Source organism: Brienomyrus brachyistius, chromosome 4, assembly GCF_023856365.1.
Source record: "Brienomyrus brachyistius isolate T26 chromosome 4, BBRACH_0.4, whole genome shotgun sequence".
Lineage (NCBI taxonomy): Eukaryota > Metazoa > Chordata > Actinopteri > Osteoglossiformes > Mormyridae > Brienomyrus > Brienomyrus brachyistius.
The window spans coordinates 29,969,698-29,984,271 of NC_064536.1; the positions used below are offsets into that span (position 1 = coordinate 29,969,698).

The 14,574-nt window shown below is 43.3% G+C and overlaps 2 protein-coding genes across 29 annotated transcripts in view; one reads left to right on the forward strand and one right to left on the reverse strand.

The window, feature by feature from the left end:
- LOC125740819 (CMRF35-like molecule 1) overlaps positions 1-14,574 on the forward strand; it is a 243,944-nt gene that overhangs the window by 137,246 nt on the left and 92,124 nt on the right. Inside the window, exon 1 of one of the 28 annotated variants that reach the window (XM_049012492.1) lies at positions 14,332-14,440. The exons of 26 other annotated variants lie outside the window; for them this stretch is intronic. In XM_049012492.1, coding sequence (XP_048868449.1) covers positions 14,395-14,440 — 46 coding nt within the window. In that variant the 5' untranslated portion in view covers positions 14,332-14,394. Of the gene's footprint in view, positions 1-14,331; positions 14,441-14,574 lie in introns of those variants that run through there. One more of the 28 variants, XM_049012497.1, reaches the window with a different exon arrangement.
- Positions 1-14,574, reverse strand: part of LOC125740818 (CMRF35-like molecule 1) — a 133,458-nt gene that overhangs the window by 67,346 nt on the left and 51,538 nt on the right. The gene's annotated exons all lie outside the window — the stretch shown is intronic.

Consider the following 14,574-nt stretch of genomic DNA (forward strand, 5'->3'; position numbering starts at 1 on the left):
CCCGAGTGTCCAAAACATGCGGCCGCAAGTCCGACGACACGACTACAAAGTCGATCATCGAACTGCGGCCTAGGGTGTCCTGGTGCCAAGTGCACATATGGACACCCTTATGCCTGAACATGGTGTTCATTATGGACAGTCCGTGACGAGCGCAGAAGTCCAATAACAAAACACCGCTCGGGTTCAGATCGGGGGGGCCGTTCCTCCCAATCACGCCCCTCCAGGTCTCACTGTCGCTGCCCACGTGAGCATTGAAGTCCCCCAGCAGAACAAGGGAGTCCCCAGGAGGAGCGCTCTCCAACACCCCTTCCAAGGACTCCAAAAAGGGTGGGTATTCCGAACTGCTGTTTGGCGCATAAGCGCAAACAACAGTCAGGACCCGTCCCCCCACCCGAAGGCGGAGGGAGGCTACCCTCTCGTCCACTGCGGTAAACCCCAATGTACAGGCGCCCAGCCTGGGGGCAATAAGTATGCCCACGCCCGCTCGGCGCCTCTCCCCGCGGGCAACTCCAGAGTGGAAAAGGGTCCAACCCCCCTCAAGGAGACTGGTTCCAGCTGACAGAATGCACATTAACTCTATATGTTAATCTGACTTATTTGTAAATAATATAAAATTATATATTTCTAATTTAAATAAAAGTTGATCTCTAACAGAACACCGCCGGGTTGTTTAGCTACATTTAGCTAAATTTATCTACGTCTGGTTAATCAAAAGGAAAAACAGGGACACATGCTGCTCTTTTATTTCAAATAAGCCCCTTTATCCACATCGTTTTTTAAGTAATGAAACTCTTTTTCGGCTAATGCGTTATTTAAAATAAAACATCCTAAGCATTTCGACAACAAGAATCAAGGAATAACGCGGGTGATCCTTGTTAAAATAACTCTCGCTCTCTCCTCACGTCGCGCTTGTGTGTACAGCCACGATACCCACACACCGCTGTCTTTTATTGAAAACAGCTGAGGCAAGTCAAATTCTGAACTTTAAAGTGTGTATACAATAAGTAAACGTGTGTAAAAGAAGTATAAAATGTGTTATAAAGCATATAGCCAACGATAATTAATTAAGAATTTAAGCATAATATCCCAGACGTACCACGGCCTATAGCTGGTAGAAATGGTGCAATACTACGGCCTACAAAATAAAAGCATATGGCACCAAATTGGAATCAGTAGTCTTTGAAGAATAAAATACATTACGTGAAATTATTAATGCGATATTCTAAATATGTATTAAGGCATAATAAAACTTTTAACAATAATTTTAACAGGGTCACCGGACGCATCAAGCTTTTCTAGCTAAAGAGGAGTGAGAGTCAGGCAGTTTTGAATGGTAAAAGCAGTAGTTGTGTATTGTCAACGGTTTATTTTTAACAAAATGTCCTATTTTATATCGTAAAAACACAGCAATCCTGTTTTTAGGGGGGGATGTATGCGTATTGCCTGCCTAGACATGTCAGTCAGCTAATGTCCGCGGCAGTGGGAAACGGGGCGTCGGCGCAAGAGTTTTTGGAGTCGGGAGCGATAAGCCTATTAGAAGGAAGCGTCAATGAAACAAAATGGCCGCCGGTTGACAAATTGTTGCACGGTGCCTGCAGAGTGACTGTAACATCTCGTTTAACCGCTGGTCCTGAGTGTGAGAAGCAGACAGACAGCATTCCCACCCCTGGCAGAAAGCACATTACCTCTATTTGTTAATCTGTTTTATTCGTAAATAGTATAAAATAATATATTTCTAATTGAAATAAAGTCGATGTCTAACACCACAACTCTGGGACTCTAGCATAGCTCCGGACGCCCCGCTGGGGCCTGTGGGGCTGGATGAAGTATCTGGATGAAGATACAATACTAGTATAATTTTACAATTTATAACATGCAACATATTAAACGCTGATGAATAAAATGTGCAATCACATTATATTACAGGAATAATACAAAACAATAAATGAATAGGGGGCGGCATGGTGGTGCAGTGGTTAGTACTGTTGCCTCACACCTCTGCGACCCGGGTTCGAGTCTCCACCTGGGTCACGTGTGTGGAGTTTGCATGTTCTCCCCATGTCGTCGTGGGGTTTCCTCCGGGTACTCCAGTTTCCCCCCACAGTCCAAAAACATGCTGAGGCTGATTGGACTTGTTAAATTGCCTATAGGTGTGCGTGAATGGTGTGTGAGTGTGCTCTGCGATGGGCTGGCCCCCCATCCTGGGTTGTTCCCAGCCTCGTGCTCATTGCTTCCGGGATAGGCTCCGGACCCCCCGCGACCCAGTGGGATAAGCGGTTTGGAAAATGGATGGATGGATGGAATAAATAGATATTAGAACAACAAATTGTCACTCCTGATCAAGATGCCAAGATTCAAAAACAGTTCCTGTCTGGTTGAAGGCAGAGATAGAAAGCACATGCTTTGCACTTCCGAGGGGTTTTTGTATGTACTGTATAATATCATAGCACTGGATTAGTATGTGCCGGCATGCTCGCTAGCCAAATACCTACCCATGTTTGTCTCTGGTGTTGTAAAAACTTCGGCTTGTGTCTTCAATTCATATTAACTCCAACAAGTTATTCGGCTAAGCAAGAAAACCTGCTTTGTGAAGTATCCCCAATCTCAACCCTGTTGAAACTACTTTAAATAAACTAGAAATTCTCCAAAGAAGAGTGGTCAAATATTCAGCCAGAATTATGCCAGAAGCTTGCTAATGGCTACCAAAAGATTCTGGTTGATACCTGTTGTACTTGTGTATGTAAAATTGTGACCACAACTAAAATGCGTTTTTGTAAAGAAAGCGCCATCTCATAGTAACACCCTGCAAGTGAATAAATGGGTGGGTTTATACGAGAATTTAGGCACACCCCCAGAAGGAGGGGGGTTACTCCCTTTGGCTGGCTTTTGGCAGGCAGTTGGCTGGCAGGCAGCTTGGAGGGAAAAATTGAGGTGGCTGCATCTGTAATATGATCCCTAGACTTAGCCTGAACTCTATTGCCAGTCCTAAACTGAAGCCCAATGCATATCCTAACCACCTCAATAGCTATATCTCTAATTTTCACAGCAAACCCCAAAACAAACTCCAGTGTAAATGCCAATTCTAATCTTAAACTGAGTTCTATATTCAAAGACAACACTAGGCCAAAGCATAATTTCAAACCTAACCCTAACCGTAATGCCAAGTCTAACCCTAGCCTTGGCCCCAGCCATTAGATATACCATCTACAATATTAACCCGAACTAGACTCAGAATGCCTACTCTATCCCAAACTCATACCGTACTATCAGCCCAAACACCTATATACTAAATGAGGATGGTTAACAGCTCACATGCAATGGACACTCGGTGCTGGTACCAGTGTTTTTTTAGCCATTCCTCATCTTGTGACATATTAACTTAGCTAAATACAGATATTTGCATTACTGCTTTTCTATACTAAAGCTAATTTTCTTTTGTAATTTTAATTTCATTTAAGGGATGTTCTTTGTATTAGGTATTTTCTATGTGAGAAATAAAATTTCATTTTGTTTTATCGTAGTTTGTTTTTATTCTTTTAATTTGGATTTGTGTTTTTGCTGTCATTCCTCATATTAGGTCTTGACAATCAGTAGGTTAAGATATGCATTGTTGTCATGACCTCGGGAGGTTCTGGCATGGGGGCGAGGCCTGGTGCAGGTGGAAAAGAAGGTGGACAACCCACTAGCGGTTCATTACCAAAAGCACGGAGAACACTACAAAACAAAAAGGACCACAGGGGGTCAAAACTAAAAAGGGGACAAAGTGATGAAGAGAACAAAATAATCTACAAAAGGGAAACTAGCTGTACTGGAACAGGCAGGAATGAAAAACGGCAAGACCGTCATCGTCAGCAGCAAGAACAAGACCGTCGTCAGCAGCAAGAACAAGAACGTCGTCAGCAGCAAGAACAAGAACGTCGTCAGCAGCAAGAACAAGAACGTCGTCAGCAGCAAGAACAAGAACGTCGTCAGCAGCAAGAACAAGAACGTCGTCAGCAGCAAGAACTACAATAGACCTACAACAATGACTCCACCAGAAACAGGGTAGGATCAGGAACTTAAATACAGAGAGCTAACAAGGATAATGCAGGACAGGTGAGAACAATTAACAAGGGCTGGCAAAACAGGCAACAGGCAAAATGAATAATAGAATCAAGGAACTCAGAATTAAAAGGGAAACTTAAAACTGACAAAGAAACAAGGAAACAGAATTTAAACATGGGGGGGATTAAGGCAGGTAAAACAGAACCAAGGCAAAGCAAAAAACCAAAACAGAATACCCCCTGCCACCCTCTGCCAGCTGTGCCCGTACCCGAGGCATTATGGCAATGGTCACCCAGTTCACTGCACTCTGCACCTTACATGCAGTTGCACCTGCTTTTTATACTGGACTGATAAGCACCTTTCACTTCATTCAGCAGTTTCTTCTTTCCTACGGTCCTCATATCCATATATAATGTCATGTGCAGTTTGTTTGCTGGATTGATAAGCAGCAGCCACTTTGCACTGCACATTCCGATTCCATACCCATATCTATAGTTTACATTGTTATGTGTAGTTACTGTATGTGCGCATGTCTGTGTTACCTTGGTAACTACATGTATTTGTTTTATTCAGTTATCTATATCCTTGTCTGTTTTCATTTTTCTTTTTTGCAGCATTTGGAGGGGAAAACAAAATGCAAATCTCATTGTTTCCTGTACATATGACAACAACTTGCTTGAATATGACAGTTTTTCATTAGTGAGGTGCTTTTACGCTGGTGTTCATAATTAGGCCTCACCTCTTCTCTATTGACCCTTTAATGCTGCCATCACCAGATCATGCTTTTTAGTAGCATCTGTAGGTACCATACCAGCCACCAGGGGGCACTGCTATGGGACCACTTTGGTCACTTTCCCGGCTTCAAGGGCCACCTTGAAGTCTGTCTCTATTTCTCTTTTCTGTAATTTTATTATTTTCTTCCTCATTTCCTATCACTGCCGAACCTGCCGTTACTCAAACCAGAAACATTACACACAGCGTCACACAAATGTTAGGAGAATGTTAATTCTTTATTCCATAAATTCTACAGAATAGTGGAATTACTGCACGGATTTAAATTCCTTGCTGCATACCACTGTGCGTTTACATTATCAGTGCCGTCCTTCCCGCGCACACGTACTCTGCCATGGGCACGCCCGCGCGTACGCACACACACTGCGTACTTCACATAGATTAATACACATTGCGTACTTCACATACTCACATATCACGTCTGCCATTTCATACCTGCTTCACATCCCCATCAAGATTATCCATTTTTGTTGGAGTTTGTGTTAAACAAATAAATGCCTTTTTATTAAACCAATCACTGCTTTGTGTTCATTCAGAAAAGACAGAAGGCAGCATACTATCCAAAGAAGCCCCACAGCCATCAGGTAGATTTATGTTCGTTGTTGAACTACTTCACTTAGACTGATGGGATTTGGTGTGATATGAGGCTAACTGAGACTGATTAAATTACCAGTATCACCCAGCACCAAGACATCCCAGTTTGCTAGTTTTAACATTTTAAATCATACATAAGATGTTGCTGGTTGGCCAAAGATGATCATATACTTTGATGTGAGCCAAACTCTTTTCCAGCAAGCTCACACAATCATTTTTATCGCATAATTATTTTTATATTTATTTTGAAAAATAAAATATAGTTATTCCATAACAATTGACGCCCCCAGCTGGAGAATAGGCTACAGGGCCCCAGTCACAAAAATACAGAATAATGTCCTAGAAACACAGAATTTTTCTAGGCTGTAGTCATTAGTAGCGCTGACAGAAACAAATGGTACATATTGGAAATAAAATATGTACTTAAATTTCCTTTGTTATTTTGTTTTTATTTGTTGTTTTTAATCCATTGAAATAAAATAGATAATTAACATAATTGGGCTTTTTTGTGCTTTACAAACATTGATTAGACTCATATTCATTGTAAATATTTCAGATCTTTTTGATATTCTGTTTCAGAGTGATTATAATTTCCCATAACCTGCTTAAGTGCACGTATATTCAAGTCAAATAAATTGCATGGGATCCGACCGGTTTGAGGAACTGTGTGTGGTTTATCTGTTAAACTGACCACTGAACTTTAACATAAACAGAGGAAACACTTAATAATGCTATAATCACAAATAATGCAAATGGTTCGTCATGAACCCCAGAGTTCCATCACAAGCGACTCTCTCTCTGAGTGAGTGGAGTCTTTGGCTCTGTAGCCCTTTGTGATGGTGTCTGTATCTCATGGCCTGCTGTTCCCTTCCAGGCTGCTCTTTCATTGTAGGTATGGAGGCACTGAGGTTGTCTGTCAGGTGGCTGAGGTAAGTAGAGTTGCACCACATCTTCCAGTAGTTGCTCCAGGACCCTCCCAGGTAGAGCTCAGCCTGGCAAATGATCAGTGTTAGGGTGTACTCACAATTGGTCTTGTACCATGCCTGAGCATAATTGTCCTCCCGTCCTCACTGCCCCACTTGTCTGCGGACACATTCCGCTAAACGTTCCAGGCCTGAGCATGCTTTCATCATCACTGTGCAATGTTTTGACTTGAAAAAAATGTAGGAAGAAATGCGCTACAGCACAATGGGGCTCATGATTACTGTCCCAATTTTATGGCTGATTTGGAGTCATTTTGGACACGCAGACACATGGCCCTCATATAGATCCATGCTAGAATGCCATGCAGGGATTTTTATTTATTCGTGCTGCATATATAAGAAGTTAGATAGATATTTTCCAAATATCTCTGAGTTTTTGTGAATTGCATCCAGTTTTTCCAGGATACTCTCGACAGCCCAAACCTCCAGTAAACACTCTCCAGTAAACAGTCTCTGAGCTGTACAGGAAAGTGATTCCTTGTCATCATATCTGTTAAATATTTAATCTACTCATAATTTTTTTTTATCCTCAATGCAGTTTTTTTTTTTTGGGGGGGGGGGGGAATGACATTATCTGTACATCCTAGCTGATACGTTCCTACCGAGTCCTGCTCATGTAATGTGAATTCAGGTGTTTCATTCAGACCCATTGCCAAAAGTTTGTAAAATCAAGCACCTAGCCATTCAGTTAGGTTGACAGTCATTTGTGAAATAATGTGTTGTTCTGAAGAGCTCAGTGAATTCTAGCCTGCTATTGTCATGGGATACTACCTTTGCAACAAGTCAGTTTCTGAAATTATTTTCCTGCTATATATTTCACAGTCACCTGTAAGTGGTATTATTGCAAAGTGAAAGTGTTTAGGAACAGAAACCCAGCCAGAAAGTGGCAGGCCATGTGAAGTAAGTAAGTGTGTAGTGCTAAGGTGCATATTGTGTAAAAATTGCTAATGCTTTGTCGACTCGATAACTTCATAGTTCCAAACTTTCTCTGGCATTAACTCCTGCACAAACACTGTGCACTGGGAGATTCAGGGAATGGGCTTCTATGGCTGAGCAGCTTATAATAATAATAGTTATTTTATTGATCCCCATAGGGAAATTGTCAGAACGCCTCCCACAACTTGCTCTTTTTTTTTTTTTTTTCCATAGAGAAAGTTGTTTGCAAAGGGCTGCCACCTGTACCGGCACCCAGGAAGTTGAGGGTTAAGGGTCTTGCTCAAGAACCCACAGGCTGAGGCTGGGTTTGAACCTGCAACCTTCTGATTACAGGCACACAGGCTTAGCCCACAGAGCCACACGCTGCCTCAAGTAAGCCTCACATCATCAAACGCAATGCCAAGTGTCGGATGGAGTGGTGTAAAGCACACCACCACTGGACTCTGGAGCAGTGGAAACGTGTTATGTGGAGTGACGAATCATGCATCTCTGTCTGGCAGTCGGAGATGAGTCTGTATTTCCTCTTCAACAATGTATGGGTATACTGTTAGAATTACATGTATACACACTATCAAAAACACATGTGAATGAGACAAATTTAGTTGGTCACTAAGGCAGATATACTGTGCAAGAAAAACTAAAAGGGAAACTGTCTAAGGGAAACCACACAGTTCTCTCTGTAAAGTCTGTCTGTAAATCCTTATGCCATTTTGTCTTTGCTAGACAGTATTAAGGAATTGCGTAATACTGTGGTGTTTGGGGTAAATATGTGTCTTTGGAACATTGAAGCATGTAAATCTATTCTAGTAGACCCTAAAAATAAAGATTTGAACAGTGAAAATGAGCTTAATAATGCCCTTCTAAGCAACACTAGGTTGCTGTCCATGGTGCTGAAAACCTAGATTGGCAAATCTTACATTAAATTCCTTTACCTAATTTAACTGTAAGCCTCTTATATTGTTGCCAGTGATGCTCTTAGAAGTTTACAGAGGTGGGTATAGAAATGATTACAGTGGGTAATAGGTGATTTAGATTAACTTTTTAAATTTGACATCCAAAAGGCTTTGGAAAATCAGTTCCACTCTGGACAATAATACCTTGTCTGGACAATAAAGTTTCTCTCTGTCTCTCTTGCTAGTTATTTCTCATTATCCCCCAATCGAGGAGGAATAATATGCACAAACACATTGTAGGAGATATAAGGAGCAAACACATTAAAAACTCTTTTTATGTGAACATTATAAAACAGACTAATACACATTAAACAGTTTGAAACTTTACATTCAGACCTACATCAGTCCGAAAAAGCAGGCGATGACCAACCCAACCAGCATCTCCATCTCTGATTGTACAGAATCCCTTGTCAGGGTAACTTCTGAAGTCATGACTAAACTATTTTCCAGCTCTGCCTTCAGCTTCATCGGTTAGATTAAAATGATCACTGGGGAAGGAAATATAGTCAAGTCTCACAGTGAAACCATAAAAAATATTAAATGTATTAATATTTACTTAAATAGCTGAATTTTGTTGTGTCGTTTCTCGTCGTGCAGTCTACTCTGGGTACTGTGGTTTCCGCCCACAGTCAAAAACATGCTGAGGCTAACTGGAGTTACCAAATTGCCCGTAAGTGTGCATGTGTCAGTGAATGGTGTGTGTGTGTGTGTGTATATGTGTGTGTGTGTGTGTGTGTGTGTCTGTGTGTGTGTGTGTGTGTGTGTCTGTGTGTGTGTGTGTGTATATGTGTGTGTGTGTGTGCCATGCAACGAGTTGGTAACCCATCCAACTCACGCTCCACCTCGGGCCCTTTGATGTGAATGGGGCTGTGTCTGCTGTCTCCTGAAGTCCACAGTGAGCTCCACAGTCTCCCTGGGCCTGAGGGCTTTGGTGGCAGGTTCTTTATTGCCTCTACGCTTAGAACATAGAAGTAGTGAAGCTGGTTGGCGTTGCTGATGGAGGGAGCTGGATTTGTGGGTCTGTATCCCACGATGGCTTGAACACCCGGCCACATGCATCACAGCTCAGAGTGTGGATGAAGTTTTAAACCCTTTATAGCTGTGCTTTGCTGGTTCGATGCCCGTGTCCAGGTCAGCCCTGGATGTGCTGTAGGTCGGATCTGAAAGCAGCATCTCTGGCTTTCAGTTTAATGGTCATCCAGGGCTTCTGATTTGGAAATATTCTTATTTTGCAGAGGTGACAGTATGAACACAGCTGTTAATATAATCTAGTACAGAGGATGTGTTTATATCAGTGTCGGTATGGGACTGACATAGAGTCCAATCTGTGTGGTCAGGCTGGTGCTGCAGAATGGAATCAGCAGCTGCTGGCCAGACTGTCGCTCACTGCTGGTTTCTCACTTTGATGATGGTTGGATACTTGGGCAGTAGAACAGCCAGAGTCTGTCCCATGCAGGGGAGGGTAATGGCTTGCTAAGTGCCTGCAGTATTAGCATAGACATGATGCAAGGTATTCTCTCCTCTGATGGAGACGTTCTGGTTCAGTTCTAAGGTCGGATCGAATAAAATCCCCAATAAAGGCTCCATTTTCTTGTCTGCTAATGGCCACATGAAGTTCTTTCATGGCGAGCCTAGCATTAGCATGAGGTATGTACACAGCAAGCACAAGCTGTAAACTCCGTTAGCAGGTAAAAATTCTTACACTTGTTCGTCAGATATTTCAGATCAACAGAACAGTGTCTCCCAGTAATATCTGAGTCCACACAGCACGTTTTAAGGATGTCACACAGTTGCTCGTCATGTTCATAAAAAATTAGGAAAATATGGCAAGGCTGCAAAAGCACTTCATTATACCAGTACTTAGTTTATTTAAAATTCAGAAAATCCACAAAATCAGACTCCATAGTGGAAAAAAATGAAAGATACTCATTGGAGGCAGCGTACCCACTACCTGCAGGCTCAGAGGTGAGCTCTCCTAGCTGATCCAAGTGACGCTCCTCTGCTACTCAGAGCCCCGTCTGTGGCCCATAGCAGTAACCAGACTTATAAACATGCCGAATACTTTTCTGTACACAATAGATTGGTATAATGTAAACCGCACCCCTCAACACACACACCTCTGTTCCCGATAACAAACATTATTACCTGTATTTTAAAACATCACTGTGTGCATATTATCAGATAAGGCTCAACTCAACCCCCTGGGGAGTAAACCATTACTAGCAAACCCCGTCTGTGCTGAAGCAAGCTGGAACAGAAGCGCGTTTATAAAACATTCACCAAACCGTATGCGCGGTTTGGTCCTGTTGAGCCCCCGTATCCCGGGGGCGGCTCCGGCGAACCCGGAAGAAAGACGGGAAACGGGATGGCGCGCTGTTCGAGCCCCGTCACAAACTACAATGGACAAATACGAATAAACGTGCAACAATCGCGTATCTGCGTGTCTGTTTATCACGGAGTGCGGATGGTTAGATTGGCGTTTATTGCATGGAACTATTTAGTGCAGCGTCTTCTATGCCTTTGCTTTTACCGCCGTCTCAGGTCGGTCTGTCTGCGCTGAGGACGCCGAGTCCTTGCAAATCAATGATGCTGTCGGGTACGGCGCCGTTTGGCTGCATTTCTGTGAAAATCACGGCACCGCCTTCCGTACACCTGCTCTGCGATGTAATCCGGAGTCGGAGCTCATCCATTTTTTTCGCCAGACCCGTACGTTAGCGGGAAGATGCTAGAGACGGCCGATGGGGGTTAGCGCTGGCTTAGCATGTAGCTTCTCTAACAGGTCGCGATATCCTGGCGATCAGCTCCGGGGGACGGAAGTGTCTGCTGGACTGACAAAGTCTACAGATATATCCCCATATCTTAGTACCTCCATATCTGTACCTGTAATTAAAGCGAGACTGATTAGCTTGCAGCTGGCTGGAGTCGCTTTTTATCAGCCTTTAGTGTATTTCATCTGTAAGAGTTTCTGTAGTGGCCTTTAGGGCGGAGGAAGTGCACACGGGCTACAGGAACTTCAGAGAACCACACAGCCACCCTGGTGCAGAAAGCTGGGCGGCGACTGTATCACCTGAGGAGGCTGAGGAAATTCGGAATCTGATCTACGCTGCAAAAAGCCTCCTGCAGCATTACTGTGGGATCTGTGGTTTCCGGCAGCATGGCTGCCTGTTGTGACATCTGCAGCCCTGAGGACCGCAGAGCCCTACAGAGGTTGACAGGAGCACAGAGAGAATCACCAGGACAGAACTGCACTACCTGCAGGATATCTACCTCCAGCGATGTAGGTCCAGGACATTAAATACCATCAGAGACATTCACCACAATACAGTAATACTATACATGCTGTAAAACTGTAAATTACGGCTTACTGTAAATATAAACGTTATAATACAGTACTAAAATACAGTAAAACTATGCATGATATAAAACTGTAAACACAATAAATCCCACAGCACTGCTCAGCTCCCTGCTGATGGGGGGCTTGCTTGTACTTTATTGAAGCTATTCCACAGTCTGTATTCAGAAAAGCAGAATTTCCCAGTTAGTTTAAGGTAAATATGAAAACTGTCCAGTAGGAAGGGAGGTAACTGACATTCCTATTGGACAATCCTTACATTTGGCTTAAGTTATATGGCTAATTAAGAAATGCTGGGGGTGTTGCACAAAGCAGGATTTCTCAGTTAGCTGAGGTAAACTAAAGCTAGAAGTCGATCCAACCATTCATTCATCCATTTTCTGCCATATAACTGGGGTCAGGTCATGGGAGCAGCAGTCTAAGCAGGGATGCCCAGACCTCCCTCTCACCACATACCTCCTGTAGCTCCACTGGGGGATACCAAGGCGTTCTCAGGCCAGTGGAGAGATATAATTTTTCCAACATTTCCTGGGTCTGCCCCGCGGTCTCCTCCTAGTTGGACATGCCTGAAACACCTCCCCAGGGAGTCGTCTCTAGTTATCTGAGATAGGTGCCCGAACCACCTCAGCTGGCTCCTTTGGATGCAGAGAAGCAGTGGCTCTACTTTGAGCCCCTCCTGAATGTCTGTGCTCCTCACCCCATCTCTAAGGCAGAGCCCAGACACTCTGAGGAAGAAACTCATTTCTGCCACTTGTATCCACAATTCATTCTTTCGGTCACTACCCAAGGCTCATGACCATAGATGAGGGTAGGAACGTAGATAAGCCTGTAAATCTAAAGCTTTGCCTTCCCGCTCAGCTCCCTCTTTGCCAGGAAAGAATGTTACAGCGTCTGCATTACTGTAGACCATGGGTGGCCAATCTTATCCACAAAAGGCTGGTGTGTATGCGGGTTTTTGCTACAACTCCCTAATTAGAGGACTGATTGGCTGAAGAGTCCTCACACCTGGGTTTGAACAGCTGACCCAAAGGTCATCCCAAAAACCTGTATACACACCGGCCCTTTGCGGATAAGATTGGCTACCCCTGCTGTAGACACTGCACTGACCTGTCTGTAGATCTCCTGCTCCCTTCTTCAAGATATTAATGTCACCATTCTGGGTGGGTTAACATTGTCCTTATGTCTTTCTTCATAGGAATATTCTTGAGGCAAGAAACCATGATTGTCCAATAAAAGTTTGGGTAAGGAGCATTCCTATTGGACAATCCTGTGTTAAGGCCCGGGACGTCCCCACCCCTGTCTTACAGAAACACATACCTAATGGGCCTCCTGTTTCCTACTGATCCACAGATATTAAAAGGACCTACTATAGTGACATTTTAAAACTGTATAAAACATAATAAAGACTGAAACAAAGGCCTGAGGTCAGACCCTCTGTATGCAGCACACAGTGTTTCTGCAGAGTCTCACACTCACATCCTGTCTGACAACATTTCTGCTTTTCAGAATAAGTGCTTTTCTGAGAATAACTTCTGCACCATGCTAACGAATCTTTGTTTAGATCAACTATCAGTTATTCTACTATGGAGCCATATTTCTGTTATACTTAGATTCCCAATGCAATTAAAATATTTGCCCCTGTTACAGCAAAAACTAAAGCAGCATCAAAATGTTTTCCTTTCAACAGACCAGAGATAAACAGAAATTGCACCAGTGCACAAACTAACTCTCTAAAAGTAAAGATTATAGCCACTGATAGAGTGTACTGGCCCTCACTGTTTTCTACAGTGTCTCTTCCTTTCAGTTCTTTATTTCACACTTTAATTGTGAAGCTGCAGAAAAAAGCTGAGTCACTTTAGCTGAATTGTAGTTTATTTAACTGCAATGAAACATCAACAGTAAACGGGGACGCATTTTGATGCCTTACTGTCAGAAGCCCATGTCTTCTGTTGGTCTTGCTGTGTTTCCCCAAAGTCCCTCTATGTCTTTAGTTTATCCTGATATTAGATGTCTGACTCACATGCCTGCCATCCCAGCACTGCTGACTCTTGGCTTTGAATGTGACCATGACTGTGTCTGGGTGCAGTTTGCAGGCTTCCTCTGTTCACATGGCATTTCTCCAGCTTCCAGTGCCCTGCAATGGACTGATGTTCTGTTTACCTCACTTTGCACTGTGTGCTTCCTGCATTAGGCTCTAGATTATTATAATAATGACTAACAGACATGACATGGGGGCAGGGGGTGGCTCAGTGGGCTAAGCCTTTTCGGTTACTGGTTCTAGCCCAGACCAATCTCAGCCATCTATGGGCTCTTGAGCAAGACCCCTAACCCCCAACTCCCTGGGTGCTGCTATTGGTGGCTGCCTTTTGTTTAGCTACAGAGAGCAAGTTGGGGGAAATGTAAAGATAATTTACTCATAGGCATCAAGATCATGTCAATTGTTATTATTAAAACCAGATGAGAGATGAATCTTGAAGGCTACAGAGAGATCCAACAAATAATTATTTGCTATTAACAATACATAAATATAAAGGCGCCTTTACACATAAGGAAGCAGGATGAGTGACTGAAGTGTTAATATTCGGCCTTGTGGTTTTGTCACTTCCTGTTTAAAGTGTCCACTCCCCCTTCACTCTGCCTGCTGTGTGTGAGAATAGAATCAACAGAGACAGTGAAGGTAGAGAGGATGAGGCAGTCAGTGTAAGTCTCCACAGATCTGGGCTCAGTGACACACAGACGTATGGATCCTCTGATGCTCCTGTTTCTTCTCATTGCTGGGCTCCCAGGTGAGTGTCTCTCATTACAGTGGTACTGAGTAGAGATCTCTCTCCTGTTCCTCACACACTGTCAGCTACAGTTTGAAGATCATGATGGAGATCTGCTGCTACTTCAGAAGGAATTTCAAAATATAGATTGTGAA